This window comes from Scomber japonicus, chromosome 6, assembly GCF_027409825.1.
Source record: "Scomber japonicus isolate fScoJap1 chromosome 6, fScoJap1.pri, whole genome shotgun sequence".
In the NCBI taxonomy this organism is placed as follows: Eukaryota; Metazoa; Chordata; class Actinopteri; order Scombriformes; family Scombridae; genus Scomber; species Scomber japonicus.
Genome location: NC_070583.1, coordinates 26,477,768 through 26,498,683, shown reverse-complemented (window position 1 = coordinate 26,498,683; position 20,916 = coordinate 26,477,768). Strand labels below are relative to the sequence as shown.

Sequence of the window (20,916 nt, the reverse complement as noted above, 5' to 3'; positions counted from 1 at the left end):
AATATCTGTGCATGATTTACAGTCCAATAAAAATCGTTTATATTTTATACTGGCTCCTCAGGCAGCTCTTCAGTTCAGCCTCTGTCTTAAACAGGCCGTTTTAGCTCCTGTCTCTTTAAGCCCCCCTCCCAATGAGCCCACTCTGTCATGATAGTTTAGCTCCTGGAAGCTGCCCCTTGGCTCTGTAAACAAACAGCAGATGGATTTCACTTCTTTGTCTTGTTCTTTACTCAAAATATCATATATGTCACACATCACACATGTTTAAGCCGATCTGAAATATTTGAGTGGACAGTACGAACAACCAATGAAATGACCCTAGGAGCAAAGACTACAGAATGGACGCCCATTTTTGGGAATGCCTGATCAATCTCACATTAAGGAGGAAGTTGAGGTAATTATGCAAATGAAGCACAGAGGCTGAAGCCTGGGCTTTGACTCTCAGGGAGCATTTCTTCATCTATTCACCTCATGTTGTGGAAGTTTGACCATGTTTTGACCACAGACATTCAACATCATAACAGTATAAAAATAACAGAAAATTTAAAAAGCACGATATGTCCCTTTTAAAGCATTACACAACACTTATGAAGCTGTTAAGTTGTGTTCAAATTTCATGTAAAATATCCAGTGTTGGTGCCTGCTTGGTTCTTACACCCTACAACATTTTCTTAAGTGTTTCTTGGACTCACTTGCATTCTCCAGGTACAGTACAGGAGCCGTGGGCCTGGTGACATCCCTGCCTGCACACCGCTGTGAAAACACACACACACAAACACACACAGAGAGAGAGAAAGAGCTATTAAAACAGTAACTATGACACAAAGATAACCTTTATTGGTGAGCCACTGACCATTAACACCTGCAATCTGTATCTTAATACATCTGAATGACTGCCACATCACTGCATACACAAACACACAAATTGGGCTTCAGTACTGATGTAGAACAGATAAATGGGGAACTGTCACACAGATAAAACCGCAAAAACTAAAAGGCTGTTCAGTCTGTATTTAAGTTTGAACAGTTAAGCTATTTAAACTCAAACTGAAAACTCTCTGAACTCCATCATAATCAATAAACTGCAGGGGGGTAAAGGAGGGACCCTGGCTAATTTTCAGACTTCCTGCATTTCTTCAGTCCAATCAGCAACCTGCTGCGGAGGAAGTCGGATGAAGTGAGACACAGGCGGGATGGGCAGGACTACAGGATGTCCTAAAACTAGCTGCGTGTCCTTCAGGGTTCCCATGGTTTCCACTCTGGTTTCCTCCGTACTTTTACCATCGCAACATGATGGCAGCGCTCCGAGGTCGCAGAGTGAGGTCATCCAGCTGATGAGTCACAGACGTTGAATAATCCTCACACGCTGTCCAGTGAAGTTCGTTGATGTGAATTTACAGAAGTGGGTCAGTATCTTGAGGGCTGTGAGTATGTACAGATGTGTGTACATACATGTGCTTATTCCTTGTCTTTGTGAGAACTGCTCAGCTTTGAAAAGTGAGGACATCCACCTATCATAACAGTTTCAAAAGGCTTCAGAGGGCAACATAAGACACTCTCATGGAAAAACTCTTTCAGAAATCTTGGAGAGGATCACTAAAGAGGAAACCCCCTTCCAGGACAAATGGGTAAAAAAAGAAAAAACATCTTGAGGGGAATGATTATAAAATATTATTGACTTCTGAAAGGACAGGATGAATTGTAATTTCATAACTGATTTTCAAGAAATCTGAAACAGATGTGTAAACAGTGTAAAAGATGGAGCATCAGGGACATAAATGATGAGTAAACTGGGTTATAGGACAAGTGAAATCATTCTCACATTTCACATCATAGCTCATCATTTTGCAAACCATGCTGTTGTGTATCAGAGTTTAATGTTTTTTTCTTTCCAAGCATCTAATGGTTTCCATTCATTTCTCGCATTTAATTGAATTCATACTGTATGATTAGCAAACTAGTGAAACATGTTTAAGTGGTGTTAAAAAGCAATTAACATGCAACTCTAATGTAATATTGACCAATTTTAATGCAAATTTGATATTAGCTGTGGTAAATTACACAACTCAGGCAGGTTTCAATAGTCTGCTAATTGATTTTAATGCCACACAGAAATGAATAGTAAAAGCGGTTTCCTGAAATGTAAAATGTAATACTGTTCCAGTTCTGTAGGTATTAATGAGACAAGTGATCCTGGTTATTGCTTTAATAACTGTTATGCTGTGTGTAGTTATTGAGTATTTCACAGCTTTAAATGTGACTAAGCCAATCAAAACTAAGGACTTGAACTCATTGTATTCATGATTTTTCTTCTTGTGTGATGTACTCTAACATGCAGCACATTTAAATGCTCTCTCACCATCTTTGCACTCTGCTCCCATCCAGCCATCCAGGCAGACCTTGGAGCCACTGGGGTCACAGCTGAAGTGACCGAAGAAGTCGTCGCGGGCCCGGCAGAACTTGTTACAGAAAGGTCCGTAGTAGTTAGAGTCGCAGCGGAAGCGGAGTCGATACACCAGGCTGAGAGTCCGTCCATGGTAACGATGAGTCTGCCACTGTTCACCAGGGTTCAACATTGAGGAGAGGAGGACGCGCTCAATCAACTGACCTGAGGGAGTAGAGAAGACAAGATTTCCATTGGCACACAATCTACCATTCTGTCCACACAATTTATAGAAACTGAGGAATCATTTAACCTGCATTCATTGATTTGGAGGGGAGGGAGGCCTCTATGACATAGTATCACCTTATCACAACACTGGCATTTACCTGGAAGTTGTTTTTCTTACAAATTATGAATTTAAGTCAAATATTAATGCTCCTTTCAGCTCTCGTTTGGTCTCCACTAACACCTGAGAAAACGTTTATCTGCTACATTAAGCATTAATGCTCCACTGTGCTCACCAGTTAGCCATTAACTTTGTTTGCCTTTTTGTGCTGGGTATGTACAGTGGATTTATCGTAGCCATTTTTTCCCCCCCAGCTGCCTGCCACTGGAAACGAGGTCAATGAGACTGAACTAGATGACTGAAGTAGCAGGTGGTAAAAACCAAATTTGAGAGCTACCAAAAAGCTCTGCAGAGCTGTGGGTAACTGTAGCATTAAATGAGAACTGTGAGAGCTTACTCTGAGGAACCCTTTTTACATTACATGTAGTTGTTTGATCCTTTGTTAACATAAAAACATTGATTAGTTCAGCCGATTAGCATATGCACATTTCGTAAGCGAGCAATTTTGAGATACCAAATATCTTTTAATCTACAGATAGCCCAAAATTCATCAACATCACAGCATTTGATCAGACAACAAGGATCCGAGCAAGGAACTGAAAATCTGTTACAGTTTAAAATGCATTATATACAGACACAAGGGACAAGTAGTGGGAGTAGAAGACTACAGAAAAGGGGTCTGTGGAGAGGTGAGGGGGCAGCGTGAACACCAGAGCGGTCCAGACGAGCCCCAGGGCAGCGTTGGACCAGTGGCTGCTGCTCCTAACCCCCGGAGGGGATTTCCCAGAGGCGCTGTCATCCCCAACTCAGTTATAATCCTCGCTGACAGGGTATTAACACACACAAAGAACTGAGAATATGTGTGTGTGCGTGTCTCAATGTACGCATGGGTGTATTTAAGTGATGGTGGCCGAGATAAAGGGAGAGTCAAAGATAACAATGCAGAAAGGGAACTTTGTCGAATGGAGAGAGTGATGGAGGGATGGAGGATGTACTGTACAGTGTGTGTGTGTGTGTGTGTGTGTGTGTGTGTGTGTGTGTGTGTGTACGTGCGTGTATGTGTTTGTGTGTATGTAGAGAGAAAGAGAGACAGAAGCAAACAGAGCCAAAGAGGAAGGGAAGCAGCTATTAGTGCACACACATAACAACCCGCCTGATGGAGAGATGAGATCACCGTGGTTTGCACAAAGGAATGAAAACAGGGGCACATATTGGCCCGTGTGTGTGTGTGTGTATGTGTGTGTTTTTAAGGGGAATGGGAACACCCTGTTAGCTCAGCCGTTGCCCCGTTCCTCCACCGACCTCCGCCTGTACTCAAATCTGAGGGTTTGTTTTTCAAACACTCATCACGCTACTGCAGCGCATTGTGAGTTTTTCATTATTTTCATGACTCTGGCAAGTCAAAGGCCTAATTTCATCATCACCATTTCTCTGCCACAAAAAGAAGAACATAAGAGGCGAGAGGAGAGTTGTGAAATATAACCACATTATCATCCAGAGCAGCGGGGAAGGTGTATAAGAGAGTCTGATTTCCTCTCTAATGTGATTAGATGGGATGGCACAGTAACAAGTGAGCACACAGGGACAAAGAGAGAGAGAGAGAGGGAGCGAGAGAGAAAAGCTCAAATACTGTATTAGACGACAAAAACAGCAGCAACAAGAGAAGATGCCTTAAGCTACTTTTGAAATCACACTTTTAGAGAAAAGCAAACACACATTGAGCAGCAGACACACGGAGATTGTATCTGCAGGTAGCAAGAACACTTAAATCTCTTTTTCTGGCCTCTGGTGATTGTCCCCCACTGACTGGTATTAGCCGTGAAGTGCTCGCCCTTGACAGCGGCTGAGAAAACACGGCAGGAGAGAAAACACCTCCTTTTGACTTGCTATTCAACATCACCAGAGCCAACAAATCAATAGACTTATGGAAACCAACAGATTTATGTCTCCCTAATATTTGATGTATGCTGGGTGATTCTCAGGATAGGGTTTTTTTTTATTTTTTTGTAGGCAGTCCCAATGAACTTACTCTCATTTGGATAAAAGCACTAAGTCTAAACATGTGTCTTGAATTTTATAGACGAGCTGGTTTGGATTAGAACGCTTCTAATATTGAATTTCGCTTTCTCTCTCCAGCGGTGGTGGCAGTTTTGTGGCTGTGAGCGCTATTTCAATACAGTTGAAACATGGGTGAACACAGCAGCAAAATATGCAGAGACAGAAAGAAGAAAAAAAGAGAAACTGATGCTGTTAATTCCAGTTTTATTACAGCACTGTGTTCACAGATTTAGTCACTAAAATCCGGGGAACAAGGCAACATTGTTTCAAAATATTTGCAACATGCAAACTGCTCAAAACAATCACCATACTTGCATGCGAGAGCCCTGAGGGACTCCTAAATGTATCTCTATTTTGGGAGCGACGTCCATTTATGTGACCAATTTGGGATTGAGTGAATGTTGAGTAGATTCATGGATTACAGTATGTTAAGGTATTTTTAAGTATTTACATGTATGTATGTATGGTTGCACTGTATAAACTTTGTATAAAAAAACACACATTAAATGTACACATAAATCTGTACAGTACCTTAGCTTAGAGAAGGAATTAGAGTTCAAATTCAGGTGTTTACACCAAACATGGAGATAATTAATAGATAGGTTAAAGGATTTAGATATGACAAGATTGGGGTTGAAGCACAGAGGAGTTAGTTGTAGCCCCTCTAGAAGGAGTTGCCTCTGCATGTTCGGCTGGTCTCCACACAGCCTGTTAAATCTAGTCTTAAAACATCTTTTTTTAGCTCAGTATGAAAGTTGCTTTTCTTTTGTCTTTCTGTCTGGTCTTTGTGTTTTTATTGTGTTGTTTTATAACTTTTGCTATTTTGATTGTACAGCACTTTGGTCAACTGTTGTTGTTTTTAAATGTGTTTATACAATAAAAAATATTGTCATGACTCGATAAACTAATGTATTTTTAGTGGATTATTTGGGGAGTTTATTTGGGTTTGAGGGGTAAAACCCTCTTAAAATGGTGCAAAACCATGAAATGAATAAAATGGCCACCCCTTAATCTATACCATAAAAGTATAGTATAGTAGTATAAGAAGAAAATTCAGGGGTGGCTTTCAACCAAAACCCATGAAAACCACTATTTAAACTAATACTATATTTAGTTTAAATTGAGTAAAAACCAGAATAGGACTGTTTGACATCTGTTTTACCACATGGAAATATACACAAATATAAAATCTCAGTGAAAACAGTATATAAGTGGTAACTTCAAAACAAAACTAACAGCCAAATAAAACTGCATTAACAGCCAGCTAGACTGCCAGTAAGAGCGCTGTATCAAATAAAAGATAGCTGGTGAGAGCACCATGGCAAGCCTCAGCTAAAGCTATATTATTCTTTTTTTTAAGCTGTAATCTGCAATCCTTTCTTCTTTCTTTTTCTTTTTTTCTTTAAATTTGGTGAACAAACATCTTGATAACTCATTTGTTATCACGTAAAACTAGATGAGGCACAAGCTATACCTAATCATGATGGATAAGTCCTGCTACCAGCTAACTAGTTTAGCAGAGCAGTGGCTTTTTACTGTAATAGAATATATCAAATAACTATAAGCTATTAACAAATAAAAGAAAAAGTGAAATTAATTGGCTCTGAATGACAAGAAAACTGAAGAAAAGTTGTTTATGCTACAATGAAAATTTGCATCTTTTTTTGTTGCACAGTTGAAGCCTGAAAATTTTAAATCTGCTTTTTCCCCCATTTTTTCTTCAGCTGCTGCTCTCTGTCTTTGTAGGGCACTGAGGTCATGTGGCAGTTTCACTAATTGACCCAATAACCCAATTGGACTAATTTGCAACCATCTTGGCATGTTTCCAGATCTCAGCAGCTCCGTTACTGTGTAAAATATTAAAACCAATAGAAATGAAGACCCGAATTGCGATAAACCAGAATGCATTAACACTAGCTACATTTCATTTAAACAAAACTCAGTGAAGGTCATACTGGAAGTCAGCGAACACAATGTTTTCCCACTATTCCCAAGGACTGTTTCAGAGATACAAACGTGTTCGGTAATCCTTTCTGATTAGCAGCAGGGCCCTGTAAGTCCATTCAGACTGCTGTAGGACGCCTGTGTTTGGGCTGAGCTAAGCTGACGGCCTAGTGAACGGCTTTAGACCCAATGTAAAGGCTGTCATGAGCTCAGGTGGAAAAGGACGATAATGCAAACAAGATGTAAGAGAAGCGCTGGAGGGCAGTGGGAAGGAGAGATGGAGGAGGACAGCAGAGAGGAACGCAGAGAAAGATCACTGATGCAGTTCCCAGTTTCTCATTATAAGTCATCTTTTGGACGAGACTGCGGTCCTTCCACTGTAAGAGGGAGGAAGAGGATGGCGGGATGAAAGGGAAGTCTGTGGTATGACAGGAATGAGGAAGGCATAGGAACATCTGTCTCCATGTGAGTGTGTATGTGTGTTATACTTTTTTTAGCATGCAGCTCACATTCCCTGTCATGGAGCTTTTCCCGGTTATGAAGAGAAACAACAAGGAGACGAGCAGGAAATTAAAGGGTCTGGATAAGAGACCCTCTAACCTTGCAGTATCACACACATAAAGACACAAAGGATATTTTTACATTGTTTTACCATGTTGAACCATGTACTTTTAAACAAGCACTCATGAGTCGCCCCCCATGTTGAAATCTGAACCTATAGATACATATTTGATTTCATATGAATTGTACACAGCCACATATTTCTCTTTTTTATGTTGCTTTCCTGTGGGAAAATGTTATCCCTTCTCTTTTACATTCCTGTCTACACATGGACGATAAGGCTTCACCTGATTCTGATGTGTCATTGTCGTAGTCCAGAGCCTCCAACACCAGAGAGAAGGACTTCTGTGGAGCAAACAGAAAGAAGAAACAATCAAAATGGACCAAAAACATAAATTTCTGACTTTAATATGACATAAAACAACAAGATGAATTCTGTCCTCTGTTTCAGTCTCTCCTGCTGTCTAACTATTGTTCTGTGTGCAGTGTGTGGTTGATTTTAGACCATATATGTATGGTGTACATGTGCCTGGTAACTACATGTGTTTTAAATTTAAATTAAATATCTCTCATGATCTGTTTTGCAGTATCTCTAACATTCTTGATGTTGTTCTTATAAAGGCTGAAGAGAAGTTTAAATCTTAGAGATGAAGGAAGCTTTTTTTTTTAAACTGTTCAAATTTACCAATCATAAATATCAGTGTGCTTAGATGTGAATATACATTAGTGAAAACTGGACCAACATTTCATACATGCTCTGTGGCACTAAAGTTAAACATGCACACACACACACATTTAAGTTACAAGAACACATTTAATTGCTGACTCAGCAACAATCCATCATTTCAAATCTGGAGTTTTTAAAGTGTACTGTACTGTCCTGAAATAAATCTGGAGGCAAAGCCAAATTTTCAACAATCATAAATCTTTTCTACACATTCACAAACTTGAATTTCTCAGTTTACAAAGGAAGTGTTATTGACCTTTATTTGGTTCCATGCAGACAGAGTTTTCTCTGTACTTTAGTGTCAAAGAATGAATGTAACCTCTGTCGGTATTTGAATCATGTATTCTTGTTGTAAAGCATTTACAATGTCTTCATGTGTTTCCATCCTTGCGCTGAGCCTTGAAATAAAAGGAAAAGCATCAGAAATGATTCCATGCCCTGACAAGCCAAGGCTGCAGCTGCGTGCTGATTCAAGAAAACCTCGACCTGCAGCCCCGCGGAGAAAGACCTGGCGGCTGTTACACAGTGTGGTGAGGGAGGAGGTCCAAAAACCCCTGTTAAATTTAATGAACACAGTTCTTGGCCAAGTCTCACGCTTTACTGTGCCCTTCTTTACTCTCTGACAAGTCCTTGCAGCCTCTACTGAGACGTGCAGATTGTGGTGTGAATTTACAGTCTCTCTCTCTCTCTCTAAAACTAGATATTTATTCAAACGAAGAGCTTTATTCAGAGACAATGTCAGCCTATACGAGGTTATCCTAAAGAACAGTGGCAGGGGACACTGGGCATATGCTGGACATCTTCAAATAGTGACTTTGAGCTTAAAGAGATATCACACTCTGGAGAGATAACAGAGGGCAGGTGTTTTTTCTTCTGTCTACCTCTTTTTGGAAGCATCCGTTCATCCTATAGACCCATAATGAATAATTCAATCCGACACTTTCCCCTGCGACTCCTCTAGCTTCCTGTATCTATCCCCATCCATCCATCCCGCCCTCTGTGAAACGCACCAGCGCTCGTCATGCAAATCGTTCCACCCTGTGCATTTTGGCTGCGGTTTCTCTTATAGGGCTACATGAATGTGTAGTCACGTCTTTGCTGTGAGAGCCAGAGGCAGGGTGAGTGGGAGGATAGGAGGCAAGGTGCTGAGGGAGAAAAAAAAAAGATGGGAGGCAAGTGACGGGCGCAGGAGGTGAGCGAGGTGTGATGTGAGAGTGGGCTGGATTTGGAGGGAGGTTAAGTGCAGGGGGTCTGCAGCAATGGTAACGATAGCTAGAGGCGAAAAGAGGTGACACGCACAGAGTAGAAGATGAAGGGTTGCAGCAAAGGCGCAAAATGTTAGGGAGGTGAAAATTGGTGTGGCAGAAAACACTGAGTCAGGGAATTGCTTCCAGTGATGGTACATCTATCTGTAGTGTTACAAGGGTGGAGATGGGATATATGGATTGGAGGAAAAGGTGAGCTAAGAAATAGTACAGGAGGAGAAAAGAACTGGGTAAAAAGAAAGGAAGGATAATTATTCAAAGAGAAAAGCATAAAAAGGTAGCAGAGAAATGCAACAGTGGAAGATATGGCAAAGTAATTTGTAGGACTCCTGGGGTTTGTTAGATTTTCAGATATATAATGGAAGAGGAGAACAGGTCAGAGAGAGGTGAAACCAAAGGATGATGAGATAGAAGAGAATCAAAAGATTTAAGGAAAGGAGAAAAAAGACAAGCGATAAGATAAGAAAAAAGGGTAGTAGAGGAGGCTGAGGATCTCACACACACACACACACACACACACACACACACACACACACACACACACACACACACAGACACACACGTGCAATACTTAGAAGTCATGGTGCTAATGAGATGTGCCGGATGACAGAGGGCTCGTAGCCAGTTCATTACGGCCGACAGATAGCAGGTAGTCCACAGATGGACCAGCTGGAGTCATTAAGCTTTGGCTTAAAACTCTCACCTGAAGTAATGTTTAGAATTCATGATGTACATCTTCACACTGCAAGAATACATTAAATGATATACAGTTGAATATATTTAAATTAGTTCTATAAAGAATCAGGGTGGAAGAAATACAAGTAATACAAGTAATGGAGAATACTGATGTGGATGTGTCTGAGTAGCATTTTATTACAGCAGTTGGTCAAAGTGGAGGAATAATCACTTAGTAGTTTAGTCTGGTTGTTCCCCCTCAAAAGGGTCACAAGATAAATGGGTGGTGAGGTGATTCATGGAGTAAATCTTCTGTACTGCGACATTAATTTGCATTCACTTTTTAATGCAAATTGTTACCGGTTTAGTGAATCATTGAATAATTTGACCTCAAATTGTTATTTAAATGAAACCATCTGAATTTAAGGGCGAAAGCTCTCATAGACAACTGTAACGTGAAACAGGACCCCAACCAGAAACTGCTTTTTTTTTGTCTCAAGCCAAATATAATGGGAACCACTGGTATAATCTCTGTATCACAAGGTTTGTTGGACTTTCTTACAGACAAGAATAGATAATCATCTCATGATATTCATCAATAAACCTCTACAGTTCAAACAACCCCACAGCTCTCCTCATTTTAATCGTTGTAACTGCAGTATACGATCCAGTAAATACTTAACCTCTTACGTATCTTATATGCGCGCACTAATCTGACCAGAATTTAAACTACCCCCAAACTACAATCTTAAAACAATTTAAAGCTTTATTATCTGATGTTTGATGTTTTTTATGACTCTTGTAACTGTTTTCATTCATTCTTTGTTGATTGTGGCTGTTTGGCCTTAATTGTGTTATTTCTGTTTGTCTTATTATTAATGGTTCTTGTTCTCAGGTCTCTCTTGAAAAAGAGATTTCAATAAAATGTAAATGTATTGTGTAAATAATAATAATATTCAATAAATAATATATTTTATGTTATGAGGTGATCATGTGTATTTTTTAATGTTAAATCTGAAAAGTAACATAAATGCAGCTGTTAGATAAATGTAGTAATATTTACCTCTGAAATATAGTGGTGTAACATACAGTAAAGTACTTCACATTTGTACTGAAGAAGGCAAATGTACTTAGTTTCTTTTCACCACAGCACAGAATTAACATTACTACATGTCTCTCCTGCAGCAGATGTAGATGCTCACTAATACAAAATGCACACACAGCATTACCTCACTGTTGGCCTGCTCGCAGACCTCTCAGCCTTATCATCTCACCGATCACCCTCCCTTCCATCCACTGTATGCGCCTCTCCCTCTCTCAGTCTGCCAACTGATACAGCAGGTTAAGACCTGTGGGAAGTCCAAAGTCTTTTATCCCCCACACCCTCACCTCCTCACCCACAGACGCACACAGCCAGGTAAGTCATTGATACAGGAAGGGTGTATCTGCGGTCAGCCCTGTTGCTAAGTTCAGGCTCCTATATGGAAGCCTAGAGGGGTCACACTGACCATGGTTACTGAGTTAAAATCACATTAACAACAGCTGATAAGACTCGGAGCAAGTGTGTTCAAAAAGTTTAAGGCAATCCGTTACAGTGAGCCCTTCCTGACCAGCTTTCCAAAACACACACACACACGCTTACATGGACACCACAGCAAGTTGTTTTACAATCACAAAGCTTATGACGTCAAGGAGACCGGTGGCCATTAGTGAGGCGGCGTGACCCACATAGTCTGTATAAGAAAAAAACAACACATACAAAGAGGAAAAGAAAACAGTAAACATCACAAAGTAGAGGCTGATGGGATCACAGCCAGCCATGAAGGGATATTTTTACCTCGTTGAGACACAAACAACATCCAAGTATTATTTGTGCCATTTGTGGTGATGCTGGCCAAAGCAATGACAACAGGAAAATGACATAATTGGACAGCTCAATCAAAGGCGTCGCCTGGCCTGAACATTAGGAGCTACAGGCCTGAATAATTCACCACTTTGAGCAGGTTAGCGGCTTTGTCAGTAAAGAAGATGACAGCGTTGTCATTTTGTATCTTCAGTGGAAAGAGAGGAGGCAAAACCAATCAGAGATGGTTCACAGCAAGATATGTGGAAATACTTGTGTCTTATTGGCTGACATGTGTCTCAGTTCTTCAATTGATGGAGTTACTACCAAATGTTAGCTCACACAGGCGGTGTGTGGATATTTTTTAATAGTTTTTTTTTAGTGCTAAAGAGGTTGAAGCTAAAGCAGTTGCATAAAAATCATGTCAAGCTGAGCCAGGAACATGATAAATGATATATGATATGATATAATATGATATGAGCAGAGCATAAGTCACATAGAGCTAATGTAATTTGCATTGCGCTGTAGCCAGTTGAATAGTTAGCAATGATAGCAACATCAAACTAGTCTGCTCTCATGTTAGAAAGGAAAGTTTTATAACCAATACAACTTTTCATCATGTCTACATTCACAGCTAAGATACTGCAACTAAAACAAGTTAGCTTTTCGTTATTATGCCCCAAACACCTGAAATAAACTTGAGCAAAATGCAAAGAAACAGTATGTTTAGAAGTACATACACAAGTATTTTGATGGACAAGAATCTGGGCTCAGTCCCTGACGGTTAACGGTCGCCAACGCCCCTCTGCTGTGTGTGCGTGTGTGTGTGTGTGTGTGTGTGTGTGTTCGTATTGATCAGCTAAGATGTCCTGACAGCAGAAAACAGTCCCTCCGTTATAAGAAGCATATTAAAAAATGACAAGTATTATTTTGTCTTCTCGCTGTTGACAGCTGAAATGAGCGACTTCTTGAAAAAGTAGAATCTCAGCCTCTCACTGAAACAAGAGTCTGTCAAGCTGTGCTTAAAGACATATTACATTTCAAGGTCTGTATTTATATTTTCAGGCTCAACTGAAAGATCTTTGCATGATTTACCTTTATACTAGTTATGCAGCCCCTCAGTTCAGCCTTATCTTGGCCCCCTCCCAAGAAGCCCACTCTGTTCTGATTGGCCTGCTTGTACATAAACGATCCACGGTAGTAGGATTTCATTTGTTCTTCTTATTCTTTACTCAAAAGGCAACTTCTCATATACATGTACATGTTTGAGCCTGTATCTGATCAGAAATATGCGAGTGGACAATGTGAATTTAGCAAGAAAGGCTGCAGAACAGACGGCTGTTTGTCGGCACGTGTGAACTATGTGATGTCATCCAGAGGGAGTGGAGGTAACATTACAAAACCAGGATGCAGAGCAGATTGAAACCTGAACTTTTGACTTGCAGAGAGCAATTTTGGACAATAATCAAAAAATTTGGACATTTGTCTATTTCTAACATAGATACCCAAGACCATAACGTAATAAAAACAGCAGTAAATCCCAAAATGGATGATATGCCCCCTTTGAGCACAGCAGTGCTTCTACCAAATGCACACAATTACAAATTTAGCATGCTGATGTTTAGCACGTGTAATGTTCACCATCTTTATTTACCGTGTTAGTATTTTTCTGTAAGCTCTGAAGACAGTACCTAGGGTGAGACTAATTTAGTCAAAAGCATCTCCTGTTTTTCTTCTCAATCAAAAATCCCTCCATCTGTGCTTTCTGAATAAATCTTGATAACCTAAAAAAGTTTCTTCATTGTGCCAAAATGAATCACACTCACAGGCCTTTTTTTACTGTAGACATTTTGATTTGTAACACGAAAAGCACAGGCAGAACTAATAATTAAGGATGTCTCTTCTTCAGCAAATAATACAATACAATGCAGCAATTTCTTTTTTCTTATTTACACTTATGTCTATCAGGTCAAAATATCTGCTGTGACAGTTTTAAATTTTAGTTTCACTTCTCGCTATTGCCTTATGGTCCTTTGAGAACGGTGAGTGTACGCATTTAGTTTTCGAGACAGAAACTGAAAGTCCACATCAGCACAGTGGCATTGTATCCTGAACATTGAAAAAGTCGCACAGTTAGAGCTGCTGTGTGTTGCTGGACCATGGATTAAATTCTGGGGTACATATTTAGATGGTTTAATTATTTGCTTGGGAAATAAATATAAACTGAACAAGAGAACTCCTCCTCCTTCCTGTTTAAACAGCACAGTCTGCCAAAAACTGTTTACAATTTACGTAATTGAGATCTGAGACTTATCAGTATTTTAATGTGCTAAGATAACACTTTATTTTCTTTTTCCTTTTAGGTGTGTCCACATATGAATCTTGTCACAGATGATCAGATACACATAGACAGACAAGTAATGGGAAAACACTGGTTTAATCACCAAATATGAAAGAACATTTTTCAATTTGAAAATGCATGTTTTATGTTATCTACATCCAAAGAATATTAAGAATCAACTACTGTGAATCTGAATCGCTTCCACTCTGCTGCATTATGGATTGTTTTCTCTGCAACATCTGAGCCCAATATCTCTGCAGGTTCAGGTCAGCGACTGTGTCTCCTGTACAGAAAGTCATTATCAGTCAGATCTCGCTCTGATTGTTGTCAGTCATGACCTGCACTGACAGTCTGAGCCCCGTGGAGAGAACAGGGATTTCCCAAAAAAAGGAAAAAACAAGACATCAAAACAACAGAATTATAAATCAACCCTCCCCTCAGGCTGTGGGCTGTCTGGTCGTCTCGCCCTGTCCCTTCACCTCCAGCCTCACACCAGTCTACTGGCAGCGTAGCTCAGGATTTGAACGGTTGGAATTCAAACCACCGGGCAGACATTTGTGATGGCATGCCAAATTCTATTAAATTAAGGTTTAAAGTAATCAACTTTGTTTACTATCCTAAAAAATCCTGCCACTACTCTAATTCACCCCTTACTCGATCAGTGCCCCTGTCTCTCCCCCCTGTGTCATCCCTCCATCTCTCCCCCTTTCTCTCCCTCAGACATGGGCAGGGTAGGATATCCCGACAAAGCCAGGCTGTACAAACACAGCTCTACGACAGGAAGAACTCCCAGCCCTGAGAGAGGAATTTCCCCTCAGAGCTCACACACTAATGCATAGATACACACACACACACACACACACACACACACACACACACACACACACACACACACACACACACACACACACACACACACACACACACACACACACTATTAAACTGGTGGCAGTCTTTATTTTTCCATGGACAGTACAACTATCTGATTCAGCTCTGAAACAATAGAAACGAAACGTGTCATTCATCATTTTAGACGACAGTTTGCTTTAATTTACTTTAGTCATCTATACCTGCATGCTGTGGAGGCCCAAAACTGACAAAATGTAGTGAAGTCAAAAATATACATCAATAAATAATTTTGTAGTTAAGTAATTGAGAAAAATATACATTTATACTTTTCCTTTAACATTCAATTAGTTGGCAAAAAGAAAGAAAAAGCTTTTTATTTTCTTTTTTAACCGACGATCAATTGATAAAATAAATTAGAACAGAATTAATCACTCACTTGTTTTATTTTTAATCGTCAAAAATTATTAACTATTTTTTAAAGATAGAGTGAGATGGGCGTATCCATTTATTATTGATTTATGTAACCAGTTACTTTCTAATCTTCTGTTTTCATTTTTCATTGCATTATGTAAAGCACTTTGAATTTCTATATTAAGTGTAGTAAACAAATAGACTTGCCTATTGCCTATTGTTCTGGGGCTCTGTAAATATTCAAAAACAAGAAATCTCTCAATCCTTGCCACGAACACTACTGTTTATTTCACAGGTTGCCACAAAGAAAAACTTAAAATAAAGCCTGCATGATTAAACAAATGCACTTAAGCCTTTCCACAAATGTGAAACATCCATCAGCACTGCATGCGGGAGACTAATTGACAATTAAACACGCCATGCACTTAATGCAGAAAATTAAATCAACACTAAATGTTTCCCTCAACTTTTAATATTCATCATCTGATCTGCAGCTGAACATTCGCTGTTTGTCACACACCTGCCAACTCTCACCCTCAGTATCAGAGGGCTTAGACAACTACAGACACACACATGTACAAACACAGTGGACACGTCTTACACACACTCTCTCTCACACACACACAAACATGCAAACGGTTGTCATGACAGCAGCTGTGCCTCAGGCGGATCGGATGGCTCACACCTCACCTGCACTACAAATTAGTAGTGGAGGTAACCACAGTAACAATGCTATTACTATTCCAGAGGCAAAGCTCAGAGTTTACATCATGTCAAAACAGGCATAAACAGTAAAAATGAATGTCTGAGGATGCTGTAACACGTCGTCAGTTTCATGTTATCGGTATAAGAGTGTGTCACGATCAAAAATCTGAGAAGGTACTGGACTTCAGATTGATTTCCACTCCACTGAAGACTAAAATAAAATGTTATCTGGCCACGGAGACCCTTCCCCTCCCACTCCCAAAGGACTCACAATCCAAACAGCTTCTTGTCAACATAATTATTGTAGTATTGATTGATTCTTGGCTTACGATAGCAAAGAAAGGAAAAAAAAATCTATCTCTCTGGATCAAAAAGTGGCTAGTGCACAGGAGAGAAAGGAAAGATGGTGTTACCGTGGCTAATTTGTGATTTTTAAAAGTCACTGAGGGAATTAATGAATCCCAACCATCACCCAGCCCTCAGGTGGAAAACACACACACACACAAACACACACTGCAGTGCACGAGACATGGTATAAAACCCCCCGGTGTGCAGCCTTCCAACCTTGCTCCCATGACCCCGTCCCTATAATAATACGTCTCTCTTCTTGCATTCTTTCTGCTTCCTCTGTTTTTCTTTCATAATTAGCATCATACTTTACCTTCTCTATACTCCACCCTCGCTCACTTGCCCTCTACATAACACCTTATCTTCTCTTCCTGCAAAGTCTCCCTCTCTTTCCAGAGGTAGGAGAAGTACTCAGATCCTTTATTCAAGTTATGTAAAAATATGCTGTTACAAGTGAAAGTCCTGCATTCAAAATCCCACTCAAATAAGTTCAATCTAAAGTAAAATGAAGCATTGAAAATAGAGAGTACTGGTTCTGCATATAAATGGCCCTGTGACTAGTATATTATTACATTTTTAGATTGTTAGTGCTGCATCAGTTCATATCTAGCACTGCAGATTGTGGTGGAGCTACTTTACAAACTGTTCCCTATCTAGAGGTCAGGCCCCCTCCAAAGGGTCACAAGATAAATCTGAGGGGTCGTGAGATGATTAATGAGGCAGAAAAGAAGAAAAAAATATGTTCTGCTATACAAATTTGTCTTCAGTTTTGGGGATTTTTCTTTAATCTTTTCCATTTTTGTTAATTCATTCATTCATTTTATTAGAGCTTCAACAATTAGATGATTAATCAATTAGTTTCTAAGAACAGTAGCTGAGTAAATGTTCTTTTCACTGCTGTCTGTCTGTCTTTTTCCCTCCCTCACTGTCTGACAGTCACATTCCTGCAGGGTTAATTGGCTTAAACTAAACTATGCGGCCACTTCAAACGTAGTGAAACAACAGAGGCCTCTTGACATGAGGTGCCCCCTGTCCTCCGTGTCGCTCTCGCCCATCTCCATCCTGTCTCCCGTCATCTCTACTCCTGCTTTACCTCCTGCTGCTTATGATTCACTCAACGGTGTGAGTAAGCTGCTATGACACACACACCTCCCTGTCTACATCTACACCCCCACCCATAACACCTGAGTCCCACTCTGAGATCATCCGCAGTCCGCCCTGCTTCCTCTTCTCCCTTATCTAACGCTCACTTCCAGCTTCTTTACTTGGTCTCCCCTTTGTAGCGCTTATACAAACTTTACCCTTTTGCCCATTAATCTAAACTTGCTCTATCACCCTCCCTCCCTCACAACCCCCATTCTTAACCCAGACTGACTGCCCCTCAACCCACCGAAAACCCCCTCCTCCTCGCCGACGTCCGCAGGAAATTACCTTGTCTAGCCGCTGAACACTTCACATCCACAGCTGCACTTAGAAAGAGGCATTACAAGAGAGAAAATACAACAAGATGGGGGGGGGTGTGGTGTGGTGTGTGTGTCTACAGCATTGTGTGTGTGTGTTTGTGTGTGTTTTTCTGTTCTCAGATTACTAAAGTCTTGATAAACCAAGAAATAACTATTGAAAAATATAAAAAATGTAGTGGTCTAAAAAGGGGATATTTTACTGGACTGTCTACTTTAAGAGCTGATCTAGGAGAATGCTGACTGGCATTTCTGGATTGTAGGGTTACAATTAGTATTAAGAACAGTTTAATATGTAAAACCTCCATTGTACCACTGCACAAAATGACCATAATTCATACTTCTGTACATAAGCAGGAATTTTAAAAGAGCCACAGATTGTATCACTAGGCAACGACACTTCTGACTCTCCTTTCAGGTCATATTGTGTTTATTCACACATCACTGTTTAAAACTGTTTTTAAAAGGATCAAAATCAATTCACTGATCCAGAGATATCGTCTTTTCAATTTCATATATTCCCGTTCCTGTCAAAACCTGGTGCCTACATTACCCACAATGCAACTGGACTGAATTCACTCTACTGTTCAGAGTTTGATGCTAGACGCAGGAAACAAGTGGAAACTACCACAGCTTGAGGCTGAAGCCAGTGTGGGAGTACTTTAAAGTGCATCGATACCGATGGCAGCTATCGCTTTGTTAATAAGATTTGAATACTAATTGTAGCTTTGATGTCCGCTGTGTGGGTGTTGATTGACAGTTTGCTCACCTGCTGCCCTCCCAGCTCTGGGACTCACACTGATTCAGATTACTATGCTATGTATTAAATGTCATGATAAATTAGTTAAAGTTAGCCAAAGCTAGTATTTGGAAGGTCTTGGCTCCAAAAGAAAAAAATGGTGCCAACAACAAGAGGCAACTCTGTGCTTCAAACAGGCTCCAATACAAACCAATGGATGACCTCAGACCTCACTCATCTTTATATACAGCTCCAGTACATCTGATTCAAATGAATGGCTCGTTATCAGGTTTCTGCAGAGCTTAATGACGAGCTGATCAGGAAGAGGGAAACATCTAAAACGTGCAGAGCGAGGCGCCCCAGGACAAGGATTACTGCTATACTCTTTAAACTTATACACTTTGGCTTGAGCATATTTTATCATTACATTGAGATCTTGCAGTGTTGTTGTGTAATAATTACAGTCAAACAATCTTCAGTCATTTTAAGCAAAACTTATTAGGCCTCATTAGACCTTTACTCAGGACTGTGTGGGTGTGTACAATCTGTGCTTGATTGACATCTCTCTCACTCCTCATGCTTTCATTTATTTCCACTTATAAAAGCAAACTACCTTATTAAGTTTGCCAAAATGTTATTCTTTACAGGCTGAAATACATTATTATATCAGAGTGTTGCGCTTTCTCATTGTTTTTTTAACACCTTTATCATTCTATTAGTACATCAAGTCATTTCCTGCGTAGCTCCACTATACTTTGACTTTAGCAAAGGTCTAATCAACCAGAATAAGTGAAAACAACTGTGTTATTTGTGTCTATTACAGGCGTTGTCGGTTTGTCTCTGTCTCCTAAAGAGGTTCATAAAAATCATGAATTACTTAAGTTGCGTTCCAGACAACTCTGTGCTCGAAAATTTCCGACTGGTTGACTTTTATGACCTTTATGGGCACAAAAGTCTGCAGTCTTTGCTCAGAAGAATAACCCACAATGCATTGTGTTGTGACATTAAATAACTGTGGCAGTGGAAATGACTATGGGATTTTGTGTAGCAAAAACAGAAACAAACAAATCCTGGAAGAAGCAAGAAGGGATCATCTAATTCACACGTCACTAAAGATCACAATGCATACTTGTGTCGTCTTATGATATGATGCCATAGTGACTTCCAAATATGTTGATTTAATCCAATAATTTTAGTTAGAAATAGAAAAATAGAAAATAGAAAAACTCTTAACCACGTACAATATGAATTATAAACCTGATACTTTTACCATCCACAGTCTGAAACGTCTCAAGTAACATAATGAATGGTGACCTTTAGTAACTTTGTGTATTGTTTCAGTTGAAGAATGCACAAAAATATAACCTATGTGAAAATGCCACTCATTTAAAGTAGATACAGTCTCAGGATTACACAAATCTAGTATTATTAGAGCATTATATAGCTTTACAGTGATCTGACATGACAGGTGAATCAGATAGAAGAAACCCATCAGATGGACTAAATGTTTGCAGGGGATTATAATGCGACAATGAGACATGATGTAAGTCAGACAGACTGAGGGCTGAAATCATACTGAGGACTCTGGTCAGACTCAGATGTTTCACATCGACTCGTGACAGCTCAAACATGTTTGCGGTTGCTCTTGTTGAGCTCCAGAAACACGAACAACCGCAGGGAGAAAGGGAGGATTTATGACAGATATACTGTAACTCTGCCCTGCTCTTTCTAATCCACTGGGACAAGATGTGGCCGAACATCACTGGAGAGCAATGATACTGAGAACAAAAGGTTTACAATGAGGGAGAGAGGGAGGGTGTGTGTGGGAGAGAGATGACGACTGAGAGACTTTGGAGGCAGGATAGGTGGAGGAAGGAGCTATGACAAGAAAGACAAATAGATCGATGGTACTGAAAGGAAACTATTTGCTCTCATTACACCTGTGTATCCATTTAAAAGATTGCATATCTGCAACCTCCATTCAATGACATACAATGACATGCAGAGACAGGCGCACACTGTAATTTCACAGTGATCATGTAAATCAAGGTTATTTTGCCTCTTTTCGTCTCTAATAAAGAGACTCCTACTCTCAATCCAATTTGCACACAAATGAAATCATTAAAACACGTTTCCCTGGAGACGTTTACCCCCGAGTTATTAACTTATCTCTAAAAAACACAAGCTCCAAATCCTGAAGGAATTAACCTCCTTTGTGTTTTGTGTGTGTATGTGTCGGCTGATGAATTCATGATCTGTGT

General features: G+C 40.0%; 1 protein-coding gene across 1 annotated transcript in view; it reads right to left on the bottom strand.

Annotated features, from left to right (window-relative positions):
* The window catches only part of LOC128360600 (protein jagged-1b), a 47,637-nt gene that overhangs the window by 12,787 nt on the left and 13,934 nt on the right, over positions 1-20,916 (bottom strand). Inside the window, exons 3-5 of the mRNA XM_053321066.1 lie at positions 7,580-7,637; positions 2,360-2,608; positions 693-753 (exon numbers count right to left, since the gene is read on the bottom strand). Of these exons, the coding sequence (XP_053177041.1) occupies positions 693-753; positions 2,360-2,608; positions 7,580-7,637 (368 nt within the window). The remainder of the gene's footprint in view (positions 1-692; positions 754-2,359; positions 2,609-7,579; positions 7,638-20,916) is intronic.